The 24581-nt window shown below is 37.2% G+C and overlaps 1 protein-coding gene across 1 annotated transcript in view; it reads right to left on the bottom strand.

Annotated features, from left to right (window-relative positions):
• The window catches only part of dap3 (death associated protein 3), a 118168-nt gene that overhangs the window by 84240 nt on the left and 9347 nt on the right, over positions 1-24581 (bottom strand). The window contains exons 3-6 of the mRNA XM_039767316.1: positions 9631-9741; positions 5562-5663; positions 3248-3356; positions 1206-1298 (exon numbers count right to left, since the gene is read on the bottom strand). Of these exons, the coding sequence (XP_039623250.1) occupies positions 1206-1298; positions 3248-3356; positions 5562-5663; positions 9631-9741 (415 nt within the window). The remainder of the gene's footprint in view (positions 1-1205; positions 1299-3247; positions 3357-5561; positions 5664-9630; positions 9742-24581) is intronic.

Genomic DNA, 24581 nt, shown 5'->3' with positions numbered 1-24581 from the left:
GTGGACATTTCCTTCTGTCTATCTAACATTTCTCCATCAGGTGAAGTTTAAACAAAGCTCAAAGTTCCACAATTAAAAAAAAAAAAAGATTAATATATAAACTTAGGGGAGGAATCAAATATTTTTTTCCTCTGAAAGTAACAATCTACTATCAAAATCTGAAAACACATTAAATTTTTTAGCACCGGTAAATATATTAAGGTTATATTAAAAAAACTTACTGTGAAAACACTAAGTTAATTTTCTGCTGGTATCATGAACAACATAAAAGGAAATAAATGTACAGTATGTAGCCCAAAGAAATTCAAACCTATATTTTAACAGACTGGAAAAACTATGGTATTTTAAATACAATTATTGTATCAAATTATGGATCTGCTACAAACATAAGGACTAATCTCACAGGGCTTGTATTAGATGTCAAAGAGATCTGTGTATTAGGTGCTGTAACTATACATTTCCAGTTTTATTTTGGAGAATGCTGACACACTGGAAATGCACTTACACGATAAAACAACAATTTAACTAAGATGAATTGTTGCAAGGGTTTTTCTCATCAGTTGTATCACATGAGAATATTTTTCTCCAATTGCAACAGAAGTTTAATTTTAAATTCAAATATAAAGCAATAATTAATAATATGCAAGATATCATATAATAATAATAATAATAATAATAATAATAATAATAAAGTGTTGTAGAGCTCCTGGAAATGTTTACCTCTGATAAGCACAAAAAAGGATGAGCCGAGTGGAGCATGCACAGAAACATCATATAATCATTCAAATGAACAATAAAATACCAACCTTTGCCTGTTCACCATCATTAAAACAACACTGTTTCTATTTATTGTTTCACTTACTTAACAATCCAAAAATGAAAAGTTGCCTTGACTGATATCACAATGCTTAGAAAATTAAATCACTAAAAAGTTACACTTGATACCGGATGTCAAATAAAAAATGTGGATAAACTCGTATGAATCCGGGCTAAACAACAATCTTGGTGAATGAATGACAACTGTTTGTAATGTTGTTCTTTTTTTGCTTTTTTGTTTCTACAGAACACTACAATTTAGAATGTAGGTGCTAAACAAACAATATTTCAAAATTCAAAAAGCATGAAAATGTAATTAATTTCAAAGATTTACAATTCTTTAAAAAAAAGTACACTTTTGCACAAATCAGTGATAATAAGACTCTTACCATCAGGGATGTGCACGATTACCCAGTTCTTCCTAGCACAGTAATGCAATATATGACACAAGGATAGCGATTTTCCAGTGCCCCTCTCACCATCTCATAGGCAGTGTCAAGGAGACAAGAGCAAAATAGACTGAAGTATAGTGCCCTACAAAATCTTAGGAACAAAAGCATATTTCTCATCGATTTACCTTCTGTTCCACAGTTTAAATTCAGGTGATTAAAGTGTACATTACAAACTTTAAGGGTATCTGAATATATTTTCGTCACACCACTTAGAAATGACAACATTTTTATACATGGTCCCCCCATTTCATGGCACCATAATGTATTTGTGATTATTCAGGTGTGCTTGCTTCTACCTACAGACAGCCTACACTTATAATAGATGAAACCATACTATGGTAAAGAAAAGGTTCCAAACACCTCTCCAACAGATCAGAAACAGTCTTCTGCAGGCAGTCGTGTACGTGTTGGGGGCTACTATCCACAGAAGACTTCATAAACAGAAATACTGATGCAAACCACTAGTTAGCCACAAAAATGTGTTGATCAGATTAGAGATTGTGAAAAAGAACTTAAAAAACCTACAGAATTCTGGAAAAAGGTCATGTGGACAGACAAGACAAAGATGAATCAGTATTACAGTGATGGTAACATTAAAGTGTGGAGACAAAAAGGAAGTGCCCAAGATACAGAGAACACACTGCCTCTGTTTAACATGGAGGTGGGTGTGTTATGGCTGGGGCGTGTATGGCTGCCACAGGTACTGGCACGCTTTTCTTCACTGATGATGCTACTGTTAATGGCAGTTGCACAATGAATTCTGAGAAGTATAGAAACATCTTATCTGCTCAAGTTCCAGTAAATGCCTCCAAACTCATTGGTGCTTCATCCCAAAGGCAATGATCCCAAACTTACTGATAAGATAATAAAACATTTTTTCAAAGCTGAAAGATGCAAAATTCTTGAATTTCCATGCCAGTCATCAGATTTAAATTCAATTGAGCATGCCTTACATATGCTGAAGAGAAAACTTAAGGGGACAAGGCCTCAATATAAGCAGGAGCTGAAGATAGCTGCATTAGAGACTGACCACAGCATTACCAGAGAAGATATTGAGCACCTGCTGATGCCTATGAATTGCAGACTTCAAGCAGTTCATTGAATGCAAGGGGTAAGCAACAAAGTACTAAATATGACTGCTTTAGTATATCTACCATAGGTATATTCCATACATTATGGTGCCCTGAAATGGTGGGGGGTCATGTATTAAAAAGTGCAGATCCAACTGGGTGTGACTGAAATGAATGCAAAGACCCTTAAAATAAAGTTTGCCATGTGCACTTTGATCATGTCTGAATTGTTTGATTTTTAATTTTAAACTGTGGAGCAGAGGGGTAAATGAAGGGAGATGTGTTATGCCCCAAACATTATGAAGGGCACTGTAATTAAATGAAAAACAGAAAAGAAACAGTGAATATTTCTTCTACAACATACAGCAAAATTACAATGTATACAATTCATTCATTCACTTTTCACACTTAGTAATTCTGTTGCACACTTGTGAGCAGTTCAGCTGAATGCCTAACTCAGCAACATTACTAACTAGGCAGGAGCAAAAATTAGACTGTACATAAATTCGTGACAGGCCACACTCAGTTGAATTCTTACAGTTACTGATATTGAAGTAATTTAACATGGCCAATTAAACTAATACAAACATCCTTAAGACATGGGATAAAATATAAACAAACAGAGGAAAGGGGCATACTCCATGCACACAGTGAATGGATCAAAGATTAAATACAGGTTGATGATGCACTGCTAAACAGTGCTCCTACTAACAAATACACATAAAAATGTAAAATAAGTAAAGGTAATATTTACCTTATACATAGGTTTACATTAAAAGCAAGTTAATATTTTATAGTTTAAAGGCATAAATTAATTCTACATCAAAATAAAGGAGTAATTTACAAAAGTTCTGAAAGAGTCTGATATTACATTTTCACTGCCCTTCTCACTACCATAAAAAAGGATACAAAGAATGTAACGCACACATGGATGAGAGTAGTTGGCTTTTTTCATGTAACCAATTACCTCTACTGCTGGGTGCCGTACCATCACACTAGTTTCATTAAAAGTTTTTATCTGAGAATAAAAGTGCAAAGGTTTTTGTCAAGTTAAACAAAAGACATTGTATCTTGAGAATAATTGATGATATTACTTAACACTAGAATTACCAGAGCCTACGAAAAAACTCGTAATTCCGTCCCACCTTAAATTGCTTCTTAAATCCCTTCACACCTCTCCACCAGCGTCCTTTGTCCTCTAAATGTGCTGATAAAGAGAAGCTAGGAGCAGCCGGCTATTCCATCCTCCCACCAATTTAGAACGTGCACGAACTTCTCTCAGCTCATGCCTTGATTGAGTATCTGGGAGTGAAGTGGAGTTTTAGAGTGGAAATAATAGATTGTTATTTGGAACACACGCATTTCATGTCTGTTCCGTTTCTACAGTAATCAACACAATGTGTTCACATTGTTAAAACAGAAATGTTTTTTATATTCTAGTAGTAGATGACAAAATGTAGGCATAAACTATATAATGTATGAAGCCTGAAGTCCAAATAGCAAAGAAACATTTTCACAAAAGGTTCAAATATAACACAACAATTGCGCTTTTATTCAAAAATATAACTGCAGAAACATAAAGCCGCCTTAACATGCGACATTGACAGCAGGTTATTATAACTTCCTCCGTGGTGCAATAGAATCAGTTCTCGCCTTGGAATCAAAAGGTCGCGAATTCGATCCTGCACTACTCCGTTTTGAGAAGTAAACTGCTCTTAGTCTTACTATTTTAGAATAAAACCATACATTTGATTTCAGTCTGTAACAGCCGGTGCAATTTATGATCCTTGTAAAGGTTAGCTTTTTTTTTAATTCACTTTTCATTCTCTCAGTCGCGTTCAGAATCAATCCATACAACCCCATCTGACACAGCTGTTTTCACTAAAGACGCGCTATAGCTCTGCAGTGTACCACGATGCATACTAACGCCCCCCCACCACCCAACCGGGTTCTGACACACAAACACTGGCGAAGCTGCCTTCTTCGTATCTCACCGCTACTTGATTTTCTTTTATTCAGTTTTATTGAGTGTTCCTGCCAGTCCCCGCATGTTGCTGTATGCTGTTTCTTTTGTACTCCAGGACATGCAGAGGAAAGAATGGTAAAGAGCAGTAACTTCGGCGCTATATGCAATAATCAGACACTCCCCATCTGCCCGTGTCGCTCAAACACAGGAACATATATTGGTGTAAAGTATAACAAAAGTGCACTTTTATTTAAGTGCACTTTTTCCATCGCCTTTTCCTGTAAGAAGCAATGTACACACTTCTCTCTATGCTGTGGTTTCTATTACACACCTGAAAGAAAGAGACAATACATGTATAATGCAATATTATTTGAAAATGAACAGCGTCAGATCGGGTGTGAATTTATGCAGGAACTGGAAATTCTCTGATGCGGGACCTTCCCCCAGGGAAGAAAGTACAGTGTCAGGTGCTCATTCAGTGTAATAGGAACCATAGCACAGAGAGTGTGTACACTGCAACAAGTACACGGTCGTGAAATGTAGGAAGGACGGTCCTTGGGTGTGTGGGAACTGTTAATATTTGAATGTGATGATTTTATATAGCACGGAATGAAAATCAGCACTTCTTAGCATTGCACCATGCATGCTGTCGTATCAATTGCCTACTGTAACTTGCTTTCTTTTTTCTTCGGTTATACAGGTAGTCTTGAATAAAAGTGCACTTGTTTTGTTTGCGAAATGAAGTGTCTGTGTGCACTTTTCGTGGCATTACATGTGTATTTTTTGAGCATGCCCGTTTGAGCATGCTCAAACACAGTAACATAAGTTGGTGTAAAAGTATAACAAAACAACGGGCAGATGGGGAGTGTCTGATGATTGCATATAGCGCCGAAGTTACTGCTCTTTACCATTCTCTCCTCTGCATGTCCTGGTGGGGGGGATGGAATAGCCGGCTGCTCCTAGCTTCTCTTTATCAGCACATTTAGAGGACAAAGGACGCTGGCGGAGAGGTGTGAAGGGATTTAAGAAGCAATTTAAGGTGGGACGGAATTACGAGTTTTTTCGTAGGCTCTGGTAATTCTAGTGTTAAATAACAAATCAAAAACACTAAAATTACATTTAAATTGAAAATGTTTTACGAAATTTTATAAATCATCGAAAATGACTTGCTTGGAAAAGAAGACTGCACCCCAATGAGATTTAGGATTTAACTGGGCAAATCAACATTTAAATAGCAAAAATAATCACAATTGATACCTGTTGTTGAAAACGATAAGGAAGACCATGTGGAAAAACACTCTTCACTTCATTATCTGGTATTGTGTAAAACTGTCCAATTTGCTGTTCGCCATGATTTTCCTGGAGGAGTTAAAAATAAATAAAGAAAACCAAAAATTGGTCACAGGTATGGAAACTATAAATAAAAAATACCTGGGGTGACTTTGGGTTAATTAGTTATAGGGCACTGGCAGGATACCTTCTAACCTTCCTACTTCAAACAGAAAAAGCAGGGATATACAGTAATCCCACCTCGATCGTGGGTGTTGCGTTCCAGAACCCCCCGCGATAGATGAAAATCCGCGAAGTAGAAACCATATGTTTGTATGGTAATTTTTATATATTTTAAGCCCTTATAAACTCTCCCACACTGTTAACATTATTAGAGCCCTCTAGACATAAAAATAACACCCTTTAGTCAAAAGTTTAAACTGTGCTCCATGACAAGACAGAGATGACAGTTCTTTCTCACAATTTAGCATGCAAAGATATCTTCTCTTCAAAGAAATGCGTGTCAGGAGCAGAGAATGTCAGAGAGACAGAGAAAGCACGAGAGAAAAGCAAACAATCAAAAAATCAATACGTGCTTTTGGGCTTTCAAGTATGCTGAAGCACCGCGATAAAGCTGCATTTTTTTGAGGAGCGTCCGTATCCTCTAGGCAAACAGCCTCTGTGCAACAGCCCCTCTGCTCACACCCTCCGGCCAGGCAGAGAATGTCAGAGAGAGTGAGAGAGACAGAGAAAAGCAAACAATCAAGCACCACGCGGGAAGCATATTGTATATCATTGAGGAGTTTTAGTTAATAACTAATACATGCTCTGATTGGGTAGCTTCTAAGCCATCCGCCAATAGCGTCCCTTATATGAAATCAACTGGGCAAACAAACTAAGGAAGCATGTACCATAAATTAAAAGACCCATTGTCCACAGAAAGCCGCGAACTAGCGAAAAATCCGTGATATATATTTAGATATGCTTACATTTAAAATCCGCGATGGAGTGAAGCCGCGAAAGTCGAAGCGCAATATAGCGAGGGATCACTGTAGTCGAACCACAAGCAAGGAAACCACAATTTATAATTCTCCTAGACCTCAAGTATTGGAATTATGCCGGTTTGGTGGCAAGTGAATTAAGGGATAGGTAAACAGTAAAAAGCATGAAGGAGACAGCATAAGGATGGTGACTTGGAAAGTATGATGGGAAAAAAATACGGCAAAATGGTGGAAGAGCTAAACAGAAAAACAGTAGAGGAGTGTTTTGTACTGGAGATAAGATGTAAAGGTAAACAAGACTGCTTAGTAGGAATAAGTGAAGTTACAAGTTTTTCTTGCAGAAGACAATTAATGGTAGTTCTGAGGTTGTGTCTGAAAAGTTGAGGGTGAAGAGTGTGAATGACCATGTTAAGGTAATTGCTGGAAAGCAACAGATGAATATAGTCTCAGCATAAGCCCTATGGGTTGGTAGAACTGATGAAGAAAAATACAGTAATAAATGGAGATTAGATCTGGGGTGCTATATAACAGGCTATGTATAACACCATTTTTAAAGAAGGCCTAGTTGTTGATCAGAACATTAACACATAGTACAAATGTGAATGTCATCCTGGTTGAAGGCTGTGTATCATGACATCATATGTGTATAAGGTTTCTCCATTTTAATTCAACAAATTTGCCATTTGTTGAAGTAAAATGGAAAGACCCTTAAAGGAAAACTAAGCCAGAGGAACGGAGAAAAGTAAGAGACAGAACATACTGAGGCTGAAAAGTTGAAGGAGAAAAATGTGAGAAGTAAATTTGCTGAAATACAGACAAAGAAAAGATGAGGTTTTAGAAACATCAGATATTAATGGTGTCACGCATGTGTGTATGGGAGGCAGCAAAAATAATCAATAGAAGATAATTTTGCACCAGGCCAAGGGGTTGTGTGGTGCGCTAAACCTTTCTCTACTATCCTTACAGGGCAAACATGAGAAATTCTGTCTGATTCCAGCCCGAAAGATGTCACTTCCGGCCTCATTGACATCACTTCCGCCAAACAGCCATAAAAACTAGACCACATCCTGCTTTTACTCAGTTTCTGTTCTGGACTCAACTCTATACACATGTGTATTTAATATTTGCCTTTTTGCAGCATGGATTCAAGTATACAAGTGGCTACCCCAAATCTTTTTCGTGTGTCAAGTCTATTCATTTCACAATGGCAAGAGATGAATGATGTGTGACTGAAAAAAAGAGAAGACTACTGTGGTTGGACAAAGGGTCCCACTAGATGCAAGCAAAGAGGATGGTGGAAGGTGTGGCTATCGATAGTAATGGCTTTAAGCATATCTTGAAGAAGTGCATGGATAATTTGCTGAATGAAGATACCAAATGGGATGTTTTTGTTTATTGTGACAAAATATAAGGATCAAACTGTAAATTTTGGAAAGAGGAAGTCACAAAAAGCACTGAAAAAGAGGATGCTAAAATAATTAAAAAGGTAGGCTCAGTTATGGGACACACTCTGGACCCCCTGGAGTAATAGCAAAGGAGAATTTATAATAATAATAAAAGATACTGGGTGCCCTTATGCATAATGCTGTACATGCTCTCTTTGACACACTAACACAGAGTATTTTCTGCCAAAGTATTATTCAGAATAAGTGTGTCAAGAGACACTAATGGGGCTCCTTCATGCCAGCATCAATACACCTGAACAATGCCCCACTGTGCCTGTAACTGCCAAGGCAGAAATTTTTCTTTATTTTTTTTTTCCTTTTAATTAATTCTGATGTGTGTTCAAACTATAGTGTGTGTGTGTGTGAATATTCATGTATTTAGTTAATAAGATTCTGTAAAAAGCCAAGATCTCATCCTGGGAACAATTAAAGTTCTATTCATCTAGGTAAAGCAATGGAGATAAACTGGAGTGGCGTTAGAAATGCTGAATGTAGTGGAACAGGCTGTAATTGAATGGTTGATTATGGAGGAAGACTGGAAGACTGTGCTCTTTCCAGGCATCAGGTAAAAGTTATTGAAAGGCAATTTGATTTCATACCTGGAAAGGGAACAGCTGTTGTCAGGCAAATGCAGGTAAACCACTAGGTGAAGTGTTAAAAGCAATGCTATGCACATGATGACATAGAGAAGACATTTTAAAGGATGCGGAGTGGGATGATCAGGTGTGAATGAAGTGTCTGTGGTGAAGAAAATACAGGAGTGGTGGTCAGGAGAGCGGAAGGGAAAGTGAAAGATTTTAAAGATGGAGCTTACTTTTCATGATAGTAACAGAGGGGATAACCACAGAAGTGTGTGAAGCATTGCTCTAGGAGTTCTAGTACACTAATGAGCTTGTAACAATGACAAAAACTGAAGCAGGATTGAAGAAGATGCTGAAATGTAAAGCTAGTTTGGAAAAAAAGGTCTTCAAAGTAAATGCAGGAAAAGACCAAGGTAAAATATAGAGGCTATGGAGTAACAGTCATAGAAGAGGTCGGTGCGATAGTCATGTTGGGGAAAAACTTAATTCATTGCACAGTTTTCCAGAAGTGGGTGGAAAAAATCTGTAGTAACAAGATGGGCAGTCTGCAGGAAATGGCTGTGACCTTTGTTCGTAGAAAGTGTGTGAAATAAGTACAGAATGCTAAATTAGTAAGTGTAAACTTAGATCATCAGTAATGGGGATTTTTCGGAAAAAATAGGCAAAAATTGCTACTTTGGTGATATATTGAGCACAGACTGAAGAGCAGGAACAGGAAAGGTGAGAGGTGTGTGGAACAAATTCCTGATGCTGTCAACGAATCTGTTCTGTAAGTAGAGTGTCACAGAGTAGGAGGAAGATAAATGCAGAGGTGAGAGAAAGAACTGGGTGTGGATTTGATAGGTGTTGTGCCAAAGACAACATTGCTGAGTTGGTTTGGACATATGGAGTGAAAGGCAGAAGACAACTTGGATGGGGATGGCGTTGATTAATACAATAAGAATTGCAACTGGCTAACCTGGATAAGCACAAATATTACTTAATAAACCACTGAAAGGAAGTGAACAGGAGAAACATTTCTATAACTTACTGGATCTAACTCTGATGTCCGGAAAACAGCTTTAGGTATCTCTCGCCCTTCTGGCTGTAGAGCAGTTCCCAGTTGAAGGTCACACCTGCTGACATGAAGGCATCGTGCTACCTGATTAAACATAATTAAACAGAAAAACAATTACTTTTAACTTTCTCGTGAACCAAAACTGATAGAAGCCAAAGAACATAATTCTTGAAATACAGTGTTCCATTTATATTGCTTGTATAGTAGTTTGTCTCTATTTATTTGTTCTTCAACCTCATTTCAAACATACTGTTTTTAAAATGGAAAACAGCAGTTTGAAAGTTGGCAGAAATGTAAACTTGTAACAGATTATTATAATTTTCTTAGTTTTTTTTTTTAAGTCATAAAAGCAGTTGGGATGTCCATTTAACTTAACTTTAGGCTGAATCCAATTGCACTGTATTTACTCCAACTAACTTCAGAGACTTACGCTTGCTAGAATAGACAGGTAATGAGTGTCACCCATCTGCATTCTATTGATAAAGCATAGTGGGAAATGATTCAGATTGTTAAAGTCTTGCACCACAAGCAATCATAGTATTAAGGTTTCTTGACCACAAGAAGCATACGGATTGACACAATGGGTCAATTTACTTCAAAAGAGTTAGGCAATGTACAGCAAAATATAATCTGGGCAGGTAGGAAGTACCGAATAAATATGCAGAGATTATACAATATGTTAGGTTAGTAGTGAGTGCATTATTGAAATATTTTAATCCAGTTGATTTGAGCCTGTCATGGCAGTATGATGCACTAATTCTGTATATTGTGTTAGTCCATCACAAGACACACTTATATAAACACGTACACTCACTGAGGGCAAACGTAGAGCTACCACTTAGCTTAAATTGCATTCTTCATGGGTTTGGGAGGTTAACTCATGCAGACAAGGAGAGAGTGTGTCAACTCCATATTGACAACTAAATGCCATGGGATTAATACAGAGAATGCAGAAATTTGTGAGTCAGCAGTAGTATTAACTTGGCCACCATGCCATCTTTACATTTCTCCTATGTTTATACCGCAATAAGAAAAATGTATATTGTCAGTGAGAATTAAGCATCATCATCATCTATGGTGCTTAGCATACAAATGTTTTTGCCTTGGCAATGATATCAACAGAATCTAATCACTCTAGAAAAAGGGTATGCTGAAAAAACAATACTTAATCTCTAAAAGTGGAAGTGGATCAATGTTAAGTTTACAATTGTGCACTGCTGCATCTGTGACCCGACATTTGCGAGATAGACATATGAGCGCCGACAAAATAGCGCCGATTAAAACGCGATGTCAAAATCGCGCCGACAAAATCACGAAAGTTTCATTAAATATGAATTACTAGTTTAAAGCATATATAATAATGTTTATTTTAGAAGTCAATATTATGAGACGCGGCATGCCATCAGCACGGCACGTAGATAGTCCTTTTTGTCGGCGTGCATTTGTTGAAAACCAGTTTGTGGGTTTGTCGCGCTCATTTGTCCATCACAGTTTTGTCGGCGCTCATGTCTATCGTGGTTTTGTCGGTGAACCACTGCATCACCAAACAACATCTTTTAATCAGTGCTGGAAAACATTTAAAATTTTGAATCACAAATAATCACATGATTGTCTGTGATTAATCAAGATTAATCGCAGACAATCACATTGTTATGCACAAAATTCAATAATGAACTCAAAAGTAATGTACTGCGTGTATTTGGTTTGCAAACACTTTAAACAAATAAGGTGCTTTTTAACAGCAGTATTCCCCTTACATAGTAGCAGTAAAAATATTTCTTGTAAATCTCTACTTAAACATTAATGTAATCAAATCAAATATAAAAAAAAGCTATTTGCCACTGCCAGGGCATTAACATTTTATCTAGTTTGTTATAGAAAAACAAGTTACCCTCAGTTACCAAAAAAGCAGTTTGCTCTTTGCTACTTATGCATGCGCAGGGAATCAAGGTCAAATCAACAAAGCTAACTTTCCTTCTAGCAAAAGTGCATCGAAAAGCGCTATAAGAAGAAGATCACTGATCTCTATCGATCGATAGTGAGACTGAGGCTTTCAAAATAATAAATAATAATAACAACAACAAAAACTGTGTTTATCTATACTAATAAAAGGCAAAGCCCTCACTGACTCACTCACTGACTGACTGACTGACTCACTGACTCATCACTAATTCTCCAACTTCCCGTGTAGGTAGAAGGCTGAAATTTGGCAGGCTCATTCCTTACAGCTTACTTAGAAAATTTAGGCAGGTTTCGTTTCGAAATTCTACGTGTAATGGTCATAACTGGAACCTATTTTTCGTCTATATACTATAATAGACTTCTGCTCGATGCCCGTGGGAGGCGGAGTTATGCCTCCCACGTAATTTACTGCCTGCCCATAAAAGGCCGTCCATCAGCGGCAATCCAATAGAAACACTGCCGCTAAATATTCACGGGTGAAGGACGGTGCTTATGCAGAGGAAGATGAGATGTTCAGGGTGGTGTTTGGCACAAACTCAGCAAAACTGCGAGAGAAACTTTTAAGTGCCGAGTCTTAGCTAACATTAAATACAACTGTGGACATCGCACGAGATGGCACCTGCACAGCTGGGAAACTTCGATGCATGTACACCGAAAGGCTCACGTGAACTGATGCAGTGCACAGATAAAAAGCAGGGAAAGTGGGGCAAGGTGCACTGGTGCATTTGTGTCTCCCATAAGCAGCTTCACTTGAAATCACTTTGTGATTGTGCACCCACATGGGAAGTTGGAGAATTAGTGATGAGTGAGTGAGTGAGTGAGGGCTTTGCCTTTTATTAGTATAGATATACAGTATATATATAGATATATATATATAGATATATATATATATATATATATATATATATATATATATATATATATATCTATACTAATAAAAGGCAAAGCCCTCACTCACTCACTCACTCACTCACTCACTGACTCGCTCACTCACTCACTGACTCATCACTAATTCTCCAACTTCCCGTGTGGTGGAAGGCTGAAATTTGGCAGGTTCATTCCTTACAGCTTCCTTACAAAAGTTGGGCAGGTTTTATATCGAAATTCTACGCGTAATGGTCATAACTGGAAGCAGTTTTTCCATTTACTGTAATGGAGATGAGCTTCAACGCCGGGGCGGAGTTTCTGTGACATCATCACGCCTCCCACGTAATCACGCAGTACATAGAAAACCAGGAAGACCTCAAAATAGCGCTCAAGAAAACATGCATTATATAATTGAGAAGGCAGCGAAACAATAAGAAGCGGCGAAAGTGACATATACAACCATATTCATGAGTTCTGCTACTTGAAACAAAGCACGATGTAAACCTACACTTTAAATTAAGTTCATAGACAGGCTGCCGCTGGCGTTTGTAATTTAGTGCCTGCCCATATAAGGCCGTCCGTCAGCGGCAATCCAATAGCAAACTGCCAAGGGTAAATATTCACGGGTGAAGGACTGTGCTTATGGAGAGGAAGATGAGATGGTCAGGGTGGTGTTTGACACAAACTCAGCTTAAACTGCGAGAGAAAGTTTTAAGTGCCAGGACTAAGGTAACATTAAATAAAGCTATGGACATAGCACGAGATGGCACCAGCACAGCTGGGAACCTTCGATGCAAGTACACCGAGTGGCTCACGGAACTGACGAGTGCACAGATAAAAGCAACAGTTCCAAAGAGCTGAACAAAACCGAATTACACAATTGAAAAGGCAGCAAAAATATGAAGCGCCTGATAAGCATATTCATAAATGCAGCTACTGTGGAAACAAAGCACACGGTGGAAAAGTCAATGTCCCGCTAAAGGAAGACAGTGTAAAAAACCCGTGCATGCAGTGTGTCAGGTCTCAGATAAAGAAGAAGTCGAGCTGTTTATTGATGCAGTAAGAAACGAATCGATGAATGAAACCTGTCATCTTTACAACGATTGACAAACACGGAATGTAACTTGAACACAACACATCCTACAAATACGAACCTGATTGAAAGAAATAATGATAATCAAATCCTTGATGACAGCAACACTCAGTAACACTCACAAAACAAATACTGTATATTGACAGTCATGTTACGCTATTTTTAAAATGTTCCCTTTTCTTTTCTACCTTTTTAACACACTACTTCTCCGCATGCGCGGGTATATATATGTATATATATATATATATATATATATATATATATCCCGCTCTACATACTCGAATAATGGATACTTTATTCGCCATCAATGATTGTTTTGGTAAAGCCATACTCAGTGTATTCATTAGATGAACGGTAAAAAGTAAGAGCGAGGGAGGATGACTCATTGAGGCATGCAGGCTGTAGTCTTGCGTCAACTCTATCTGAATTGCGATCACATTTGAAAAATATATCTTTTCAAGTTCTATTTAGTCCATATGTGTCAAACTCAAGGGCGCGGGCCACATCCGCCCGGCGTAATTATATCCGCCAGCGAGATCATTTTATATACTGTATTATTGTTATTAAAGCCCGGTATATGAAGCGCTGGTAACACAATAAACTACAGATCCCATAATGCAGCGCTTCAGCTGCCTTGCCTAACACTTACCGCTTACTAGAGTTATTGCGCACTGAGTTTGCACGGCGCTTTGGTGACTTTGAAGAACAAAAAAAGTCCGTCTACATGCGGCTCGAACCTTGTGCATGTTTGGTAGCACATATCTGTGTGAGAAGCTCTTCTCAGTGATAAAGACTAACAAAACAGCACACAGGAGTCGCCTCACTGATGAGCACCTGCAATCCATCCTGAGAATCTCCACAACACAGAACCTCACACCAAACAGAAACGAACTTGTGGCCAAAAAGATGCCAGGCGTCCAGCTCTAAAATGACATATGAGCAAAGACAACTGAATGATTTGATTTGTTATTGCACGTAAGAGCGGGAGTCAACCGTTTTAACAAACAGCGTATTGCACTGATACGAAATAGCTGTGTGTGTATATATGTAGATATGTATGTATATGTATATATATGTTTATATATGTGTGTGTGTATGTATATATATATATATATATATATATATGTATTTGTGTGTATATATGTGTGTGTATGTATGTATATGTGTGTATATATGTGTGTGTATATATGTAGATATATATGTATGTATATATGTGTATATGTATAGATATGTATATATATATATATGTTTATGTGTGTGTGTAAATATATATATATATATATATATATATATATATATATGACAACAACACTCATCACTCACAACAGTGACAAAACAATTACATTGACAATCAGGTTACGTTATTTTCAAAATGTTTCCTTTTCTTTTCATTGCTTCTTTAACACACTACTTCTCCGCTGCGAAGCGTGGGTATTTTGCTAGTATACTAATAAAAGGCAAAGCCCTCACTCACTCACTGACTGACTGACTGACTGACTCACTCACTGACTCATCACTAATTCTCCAACTTCCCGTGTAGGTAGAAGGCTGAAATTTGGCAGGCTTATTCCTTACAGCTTACTTACAAAAGTTGGGCAGGTTTCATTTCGAAATTCTACGCGTAAGGGTCATAACTGGAACCTATTTTTCTACATATAATGTAATGGAGTTGAGTTGGAGATGGCGTGGGGAGTTTCGTGTGACATCATCACGCCTCCTACGTAAGTACGTAGAGAACAAGGAAGAACTCCAAACAGCGATGAGCACAAAACGCCATTTCACAATTGAGAAGGCAGAAAAACATTATGAAGCAAATAATACAAGCATATTCATAAGTACAGCTACTGGAAACAAAGCAGGCGGAACCGTAAGTTTATATTAAATTAAGTTCATAGACAGGCTGCCACTAGCGTTTGTAATTTAGTGCCTGCCCATATAAGGCCGTCCATCAGCGGCAATCCAATACAAACACTGCCGTAAATATTCACGTGTGAAGGACTGTGCTTATGCAGAGGAAGATGAGATGGTCAGGGTGGTGTTTGGCACAAACTCATTGAAACTGCGAGAGAAACTTTTAAGTGCCGGGTCTTAGCTGACATTACACGAGATGGCACCAGCACAGCTGGGAACCTTCGATGCAAGAACACCAAGCGGCTCACGGGAACTGACGCAGTGCACAGACAAAAAGCAACAGTTCCAAAGAGTGCTGAACAAAACCAATTACACAATTGAGAAGGCAGCAAAAAATATGAAGCGCCTGATACATAGAATCATATTCATAAGTGCAGCTACTGCGAAACAAAGCACACGGTGGAAAAAGTGAATGTCCCGCTAAAGGAAGACAGTGTAAAAAAAAAACCCGTGCATGCAGTTTGTCACATCTCAGATAAAGAGGAAGACGAGCTGTTTATTGATGCAGTAAGAAACTAATCGATGAATGAAACCTCTTATCTTTACAACGATTGACAAACACGGAATGTAACTTGAACACAACACATCTACAAATACGACCTGATTGAAACAAATAATGATAATCAAATCCTTGATGACAGCAACATTCAATAACACTCACAAAACAATTACTGTATATTGACAATCATGTTACGTTATTTTTAAAATGTTCCCTTTTTCATAACTTCTACTTCTCCACTGCGATATGCGGGTATATATATATAAATGTATATATATACCCCGATCTACAGTACATACTCTCGCATAGACAAGCCACACGCTGTGGTGCAATTGTAGAGTCTTCGCCTCTAATGCCGACATTCGAGGTTCGATTCCCGAGAGGGGATGCACTGAGTATGTACGCGCTACCGATTCATTTTACCTTCGATCTCCTTGGTTTGGGACGTATGAAAAATATTAGGTTAACGCAGAATCATGTTACGTTATTTTTAAAATGTTTCCCTTTATTAGCACAAGCACAGCTGAGAAGCTTCATGCATGTACTCCATAACGCGTTAAAAATAACGATTTAATCACACTTTCAATTCCAAGCAAACGGAACTTTTGTCAATGCATGATTTCCTGGTACATCCATTACACTGATGCACACATCACAGCTACAAAAATGTTAGAGTCGGAATAAAGCGCGCTCCTACGACTGATCATTTCGACTTCCGAGCAAGCCTTGATAAAAGCATGGTTTTGTGCACACTGAAAAGCAAGCAAAATTAGATGCATTACAGAAAGCGGACTTTGTGGCTCTTACTGGGGATCATTGGACTTCCGTGACCGTTAGTAATTCTAATTACATCTAATTACAAAATGTTCAATGATCACACTGTTTTAGCCTAATGTACAAAATAATTTTGGCTAATGTTACTCAGAGTTTAAAGATTAAGTTGGTCAAATTACCTTTTATGTTTCTGACTTATTTTTTTAAGAAGAAAAACTGCACTTTATGTTGAAATTTTGGTTATTATTATTTAAAGACAATACTATTCTGAAAATGTACTTAAAGTACTTAAACTACCACTTTATTTTTAAGTCTGCCCAATTTTAACCAGGGATGATATTTTTGTTTCTGTTTTGAATTCAAATGCAGTTTAAAGGCTTTTTTTTTCAGAAATTAAAACAGCTTCAGTTTACAATATTCATGTACATGTACACAGATATATATATATATACACAGATATATATATAAATATATATATGTATATATAAATAGATAGATATGACAACAACACTCATATCAATAACAAAACAATGACATTAACAATCATCTTAAGTTATTTTTAAAATGTTTGCTTTTCTTTTTCATAACTTCTTTAACGCACTACTTCTCCGCTGCGAAGCGCGGGTATTTTGCTAGTATATATATATATATATATGCCAGCAACACTCATGACAATGACAACACAATTACATTGTCAATCATGTTACGTTATTATTAAAATGTTTCCTTTTCTTTTTCATTACTTCTTTAACACACTACTTCTCCGCTGCAAACCGCGGGTATTTTGCTAGTGGTTGATAAAATAGTTGTCGGAGTTAATTAATATGTTAACGCGATAATAACACGTTAACTTGCCCAGCCCATAATTTTAATAAAATGTCATCGGGCAGATACCATACTGAAGCCCTAAACTGTACTGTTTCCTTAGTCTCTGGAAAGCTGACAATCAAGACAACCTCTGATTAGAACAGTGGCAGACAATGTTATCCTGGTCTTTGTACAATGATTCTGATTAACAGCTCTTTAGTTGAATTCCATGTTTTATTTAGTCTACTTGTAAATTTAGCAGTAAAAGAAGGCAACAAAAGTAAAATATAATCTGTGAATGGTATGTTTTGTAGTGTTGTGTTTTATGTAAACGATGGGTTAATATATATTATTAAATGTAATAAAACTATCACACTGGGGGAAAAAAAACTGACCTTGAGCTTGCACTCCTAGCTAGCTGTTATACTTTTCTTGGATAAATGCTCCCTTGTGTGCTAACAGCCAGCAAATGGGAAACTCCATTATAAAGCGATTAAAGGAAAGAAAAAACCTATTAAGACCATATTACCTTCAAGCCTTCACTGAATCCCTTTTGTACTTAATGTTCAGATATCCTCAGCTACTTTCTTAATTAACTAAAATTACTAATGCACTGAGACATACTGAAATGCTGCTCAAGGCCTAAGGTATCAATATGTGCAATACTACAATGATCTTCATTTACATTAATTAAAGGAAATGTCACAAAATTACGCAAAAGAATAAACTAAAACAAGCATATACAAAAGATCACAAACTTGTATAGAAATTGTCAGATCAGCACTGACTGGAATATTTTGAAACTACACAGTACTGCATTCTGAAAATTTGTGCAAATCACAACAAATCAGCATATAAAATATGTGGAAGCACCAATGCTTCAAAAGTAAACATGTAATGATAAGGATGTTTGAGATGCTTAGGCTTACCTTTTTAAACATAGTTTCATTATTTTCTTCAAGTTTAAATTCATATATATGTGGACATATTGATTTTGATCACTTTATAACCTTTTATCCACAACATTCACAGTGTAGCTGTTTGTGTTTCAAACTGAATAACTGTCAGTCAGGACAAAAGTATAGAACTTAGTGATTTACTACAAACGTTATTATCATTACCTGTCTGATTAATGATTGTTACAAACACTTTAACAAAGACAAAAAAAAAAAAACAATCTTATACCAATAACTACTTTGACAACATTGCTTTACCACTGTAACTAAAGACACTAAAATTAAATAACTTAACAAATGCAGCCACTCAATTATTCCTTTAACTTTGTACAAAGGGAAAAAAGCTAACAAAAGCACCATCAGATAATATTATCCTTTAACTCAAGTGATCTGTACAATTATTGATTTTTTCATTTTAATTGTGTTATTGCTTATGTAATTCCCATGTCTGAGTATGTTTTTCTCCTACATTCCCAAATACATGCAATTTGGAATTATTATTTAACTGTAAATGTGTGAACAAATATGCCCTGTGACGAACCACTCCGTCCCAGCCGGTTTCCTGCATTGTACCCAGTGCTGCTAATATAAGTTTTGGCCTTAAAACCATGAATTGGATTAAGCAGATATGAGAATTTAATGATAAACAATAGTGCTGGGCAACAATTAAAATTTTTAATTGTGATTAATCGCATGATTGAATGTGATTAATCACAGACAATCACAACAATCACACTGTTATGTGCAAACTCAAAAGTACTGTATTGCGTGTACTTGATTTGCAAACACTTGCAAACACTAGACAAATAAGGTGCTTTTTAACAGCAGTATTCCCTTTACATAGTAGAAGTTAACATATTTCTTGTAAATCTCAACTTAAACAGTAATGCAATCAAATCAAATATAAAACCAAAGCTATTTGCCACTATCAGGGCATTAACATTTTATCTAGTTTGTTATAGAAAAACAAATTACCCTCAGAGTCCAGGGCCACAATCATAATATTATAACAGGCACCTTCCAAGGAACAGCAAGTTAACATTTTTAAATCTGTTTTGTTTTTAATCTAAAATTTTAAACATTTTCTTTTATCAGGGAGCATCATAAAAAGTCTATGTTCTGTAGCAACATTTTGAGGGCTAATATTTTTTCCAAAAAACTCAGTTATCTGAAAAACACACAAATCAATGGTTTCACACATAAATCAACATAAAATGTCTGTTGCTGTTTTGCCTGCTGTCTGTGTCTGTTTACGGCACACACACACACACATATACATATATAAATATATATATATATACATATATATACATACATAATATACACACACTCTATATATATATATTATATATAAATATAAATTATTTATATATATATATATATATATATTATATATATATATATATATATATATATATATATATATATATATATATATATATATATATATATATATATATATATATATAAATAAAAGGCAAAGCCCTCACTGACTCACTCACTGACTCATCACTAATTCTCCAACTTCCCGTGTAGGTAGAAGGCTGAAATTTGGCAGGCTCATTCCTTACAGCTTACTTACAAAAGTTGGGCAGGTTTCATTTTGAAATTCTACGCGTAATGGTCATAACTGGAACCTATTTTTTCGTCCATATACTATAATAGACTTCTGCTCAATGCCCGTGGGAGGCGGAGTTACGCCTCCCACATAATTTAGTGCCTGCCCATATAAGGCCGCCAGTCAGCGGCAACCCAATAGAAACATTGCCGCTAAATATTCACGGGTGAAGGACTGTGCTTATGCAGAGGAAGATGAGATCGTCAGGGTGGTGTTTGGCACAAACTCGGCAAAACTGCGAGAGAAACTTTTAAGTGCCGGGTCTTAGCTAACATTAAAACAGCCGTGGACATCACACGAGATGGCACCAGCACAGCTGGGAACCTTCGATGCATGTACACCGAGCGGCTCACATGAAATGACGCAGTTCACAGACAAAAAGCAACAGTTCCAAAGAGTGCTGAACAAAAACTGAATTACACAATTGAGAAGGAAGCCAAAAAATATGAAGCGTGTGATACATACAAGCATATTCATCAATGCAGCTACTGCGGAAACAAAGCACATGGTGGAAAAAGTCAATGTCCCGCTAAAGGAAGACAGTGTAAAAAAAAAACCCGTGCATGCAGTGTGTCACGTCTCAGATAAAGAGGAAGACGAGCTGTTTATTGATGTAGTAAGAAACGAATCGATAAATGAAACCTGTTATCCTTACAATGATTGACAAACACGGAATGTAACTTGAACACAACACATCCTACAAATACGAACCCGATTGAAAGAAAAAATGATAATCAAATCCTTGATGACAGCAACACTCATAACACTCACAAAACAATTACTGTATATTGACAATCATGTTATGTTATTTTTAAAATGTTCCCTTTTCTTTTTCATAACTTCTTTAGCACATTACTTCTCCGCTGCGAAGAGCAGGTATATATATATATATATATATAAATATATATATATATATATATATCCCGATCTACATACTCTCAAATAGACAAACCACACCGCCGTGGCGCAATGGTAGAGGCTTCGTCTCTAGCGCTGACATCCGAGGTTCGATTCCCGAGAGGGGGTGCACTGAGTATGTACGCGCGCTTCCCGATTCATTTTACCCTCGCATACCCTTGGCTTGAGACGATGAAAAATATGCGGTTAACGCAGAAAGACAGATCACCAATTGAAGCTTTATGAATAATGGATACTTTATTCGCCATCAATGATTGTTTTGGTAAAGCCATACTCAGTGTAATCATTAGATGAATGGTAAAAAAGTAAGAACGAGGGGAGGGTGACTTATTGAGGCACGCAGGCGAAAGCACAATAGCACGCGAGCTTGATGTAGTGCGTGTCAACACGATCTGAATTGCGCGATCACATTCGAAAAAATATATCTTTTCAAGTTCTATTTAGTCGACACAAATATCTTTGGTTGAAATGTAAGGTGATTTTACTCTTTACATTTCTATGGTGAAGAAAAATTTATGCAATGATGCCTACATTTAACTTACATTCCTACCAAAGACATTTCTGTCGACTAAATAAAAATTCCTTCTATTTAAAATTTAAATAGAACTTGAACAGATACGATAGTTCATAATATCCACGCAGACTTGCACGTAAGAGCGTGAGTCATCCGTTTTAACAAGCAGCGTACTGCACTGATATGAAATAGCCTGCCCATTTAATTATTTAGGAACGGATAAATAAATGAAGATTTTGTACAAATAATGTTTTTCATTTTTCTTCCATGATGGATTCTGGCACCCCCAGCAACGGTTTCTTGCACCCCAAAGAGAAGATATGTATGTACAGGTATATGTATATATATGTTTATATATGTGTGTGTATGTACACTCATCTAAAGGATTATTAGGAACACCTGTTCAATTTCTCATTAATGCAATTATCTAATCAACCAATCACATGGTAGTTGCTTCAATGCATTTAGGGGTGTGGTCCTGGTCAAGACAATCTCCTGAACTCCAAACTGAATGTCAGAATGGGAAAGAAAGGCGATTTAAGCAATTTTGAGCATGGCATGGTTGTTGGTGCCAGACGGGCCGGTCTGAGTATTTCACAATCTGCTCAGTTACTGGGATTTTCACGCACAACCATTTCTAGGGTTTACAAAGAATGGTGTGAAAAGGGAAAAACATCCAGTATGCGGCAGTCCTGTGGGCGAAAATGCCTTGTTGATGCTAGAGGTCAGAGGAGAATGGGCCAACTGATTCAATCTGATAGAAGAGCAACTTTGACGGAAATAACCACTCGTTACAACCGAGGTATGCAGCAAAGCATTTGTGAAGCCACAACACGCACAACCTTGAGGCGGATGGGCTACAACAGCAGAAGACCCCACCGAGTACCACTCATCTCCACTACAAATAGGAAAAAGAGGTTACAATTTACACAAGCTCACCAAAATCGGACAGTTGAAGACTGGAAAAATGTTGCCTGGTCTGATGAGTCTCGATTTCTGTTGAGACATTCAAATGGTAGAGTCAGAATTTGGCGAAAACAGAATGAGAACATGGATCCATCATGCCTTGTTACCACTGTGCAGGCTGGTGGTGGTGGTGTAATGGTGTGGGGGATGTTTTCTTGGCACACTTTAGGCCCCTTAGTGCCAATTGGGCATCGTTTAAATGCCACGGGCTACCTGAGCATTGTTTCTGACCATGTCCATCCCTTCATGACCACCATGTACCCATCCTCTGATGGCTACTTCCAGCAGGATAATGCACCATGTCACAAAGCTAGAATCATTTCAAATTGGTTTCTTGAACATGACAATGAGTTCACTGTACTAAAATGGCCCCCACAGTCACCAGATCTCAACCCAACAGAGCATCTTTGGGATGTGGTGGAACGGGAGCTTCGTGCCCTGGATGTGCATTCCACAAATCTCCATCAACTGCAAGATGCTATCCTATCAATATGGGCCAACATTTCCAAAGAAACTTTGTGGGGCTGACGCTAAAGTAGTTGTAGCCTTTCACGATTGAGTGTTGTTTGCTTGGGTTTCTGTTCTGCTTGTTTTTAATTGTCATTGTTAAGATTCAATGAAGGAAGCAAACTGCACAGAGAAAGGGCGAAATGTAATAAAAAAAGAGTTAAACATTTAAATCCATAGCAAAAACAGAAATATTTCTAAGTTTCTTGTAATGTAAAAATCATGCTGCTGTGCTTTTCTGAATGTAGAATAAAAGATAAATAATACCCGCTAATTAAATGAGATCAGTGCTATCAGGTGTTGTCACTGATTAGGAATCTGGTTGGAACAAAAACCTGAAGCCAAAGTGGGCCCCCAGGACCGAGTTTGAGAACCACTGATCTAGTTGATGCTCAGAACCAGTCAACTCTATTTAATTTCAAAAGCAACTGGGGCGCGGTGGTGCTCAAACATAAAGAATGCCGGCAGTCACCTCCTGTTCGGCCTCTGGTGGTCATCCGAGTGTCAACTGGATGATAACACACATACATGACCGCAAGATCACCCCCATTGTACCTAGAAGGGGGTGGGTTAGGGTTGATTTCACCCTATACTATTTTAAATGAGGAAGGCCCTGATCCCCCGCTCTCGGCCCACAGCCACTCTGTTGGATTTACATAAATACATTGGTATTGCAACCAAACTATGGTACTTAGCGCGATGAGAGAAGTCACAAAATCAACCGGAAAGTTAAAGCAAATTACAGAAAACAACCAGATCTAAATATGTTAAGTACTGTAATTCTCTCGTGAAAAGCGGACAGACATACAGACAGAACATGTCTGGACCACGGAGTGCATATAAGAAGTGCATATAAGACCGCAAGGTCACCCCTAAACCTACCCAGAAGGGGGTGGGTTAGGGCGGATTTCACCCTACAGTATTTTTAGTTGACCAGTGAGGAACATGTATACCAAGTTTCATGAAAATTGCTCCAGCCATTTAAACGTGATGCTGGAACATACATACACACATTGACTTTATATATATATATATATATATATATATATATATATATATATATATATATATATATATATATATATATACACACACATATACACACTAGCAAAATACCCGCACTTTGCAGCTGAGAAGAAGTGTGTTAAAGAAGTAATAAAAAGGAAAAGGAAACATTTTGAAAATAACGTAACATGATTGTCAATGTAATTGTTTTGTCATATATATATATACACACACACACACACATATATACAGTCTTTGGGGTGCGAGCAACTGTTGCTGGGGGTGCCAGAATCCATGAAGGAAGAAAAATGAAAAACATTATTTGTACAAAATCTTAAATTTATCCATTCCTAAATAATTAAATGGGCAGGCTATTTCGTATCAGTGCAATACGCTGTTTGTTAAAACGGATGACTCCCGCTCTTACGCAAGTCTGCCTGGATATTATGAACTATCGCTTTCTGTTCAAGTTCTATTTAAATTTTAAATAGAAGGAATTTTTATTTAGTCGACAGAATATTATTCCG

The sequence above is a fragment of the Polypterus senegalus genome, chromosome 1 (genome assembly GCF_016835505.1).
Source record: "Polypterus senegalus isolate Bchr_013 chromosome 1, ASM1683550v1, whole genome shotgun sequence".
Taxonomy (NCBI): Eukaryota; Metazoa; Chordata; class Cladistia; order Polypteriformes; family Polypteridae; genus Polypterus; species Polypterus senegalus.
The sequence above is the reverse complement of the archived record's forward strand: the minus strand, read 5'-3'. Positions and strand labels throughout refer to the sequence as shown.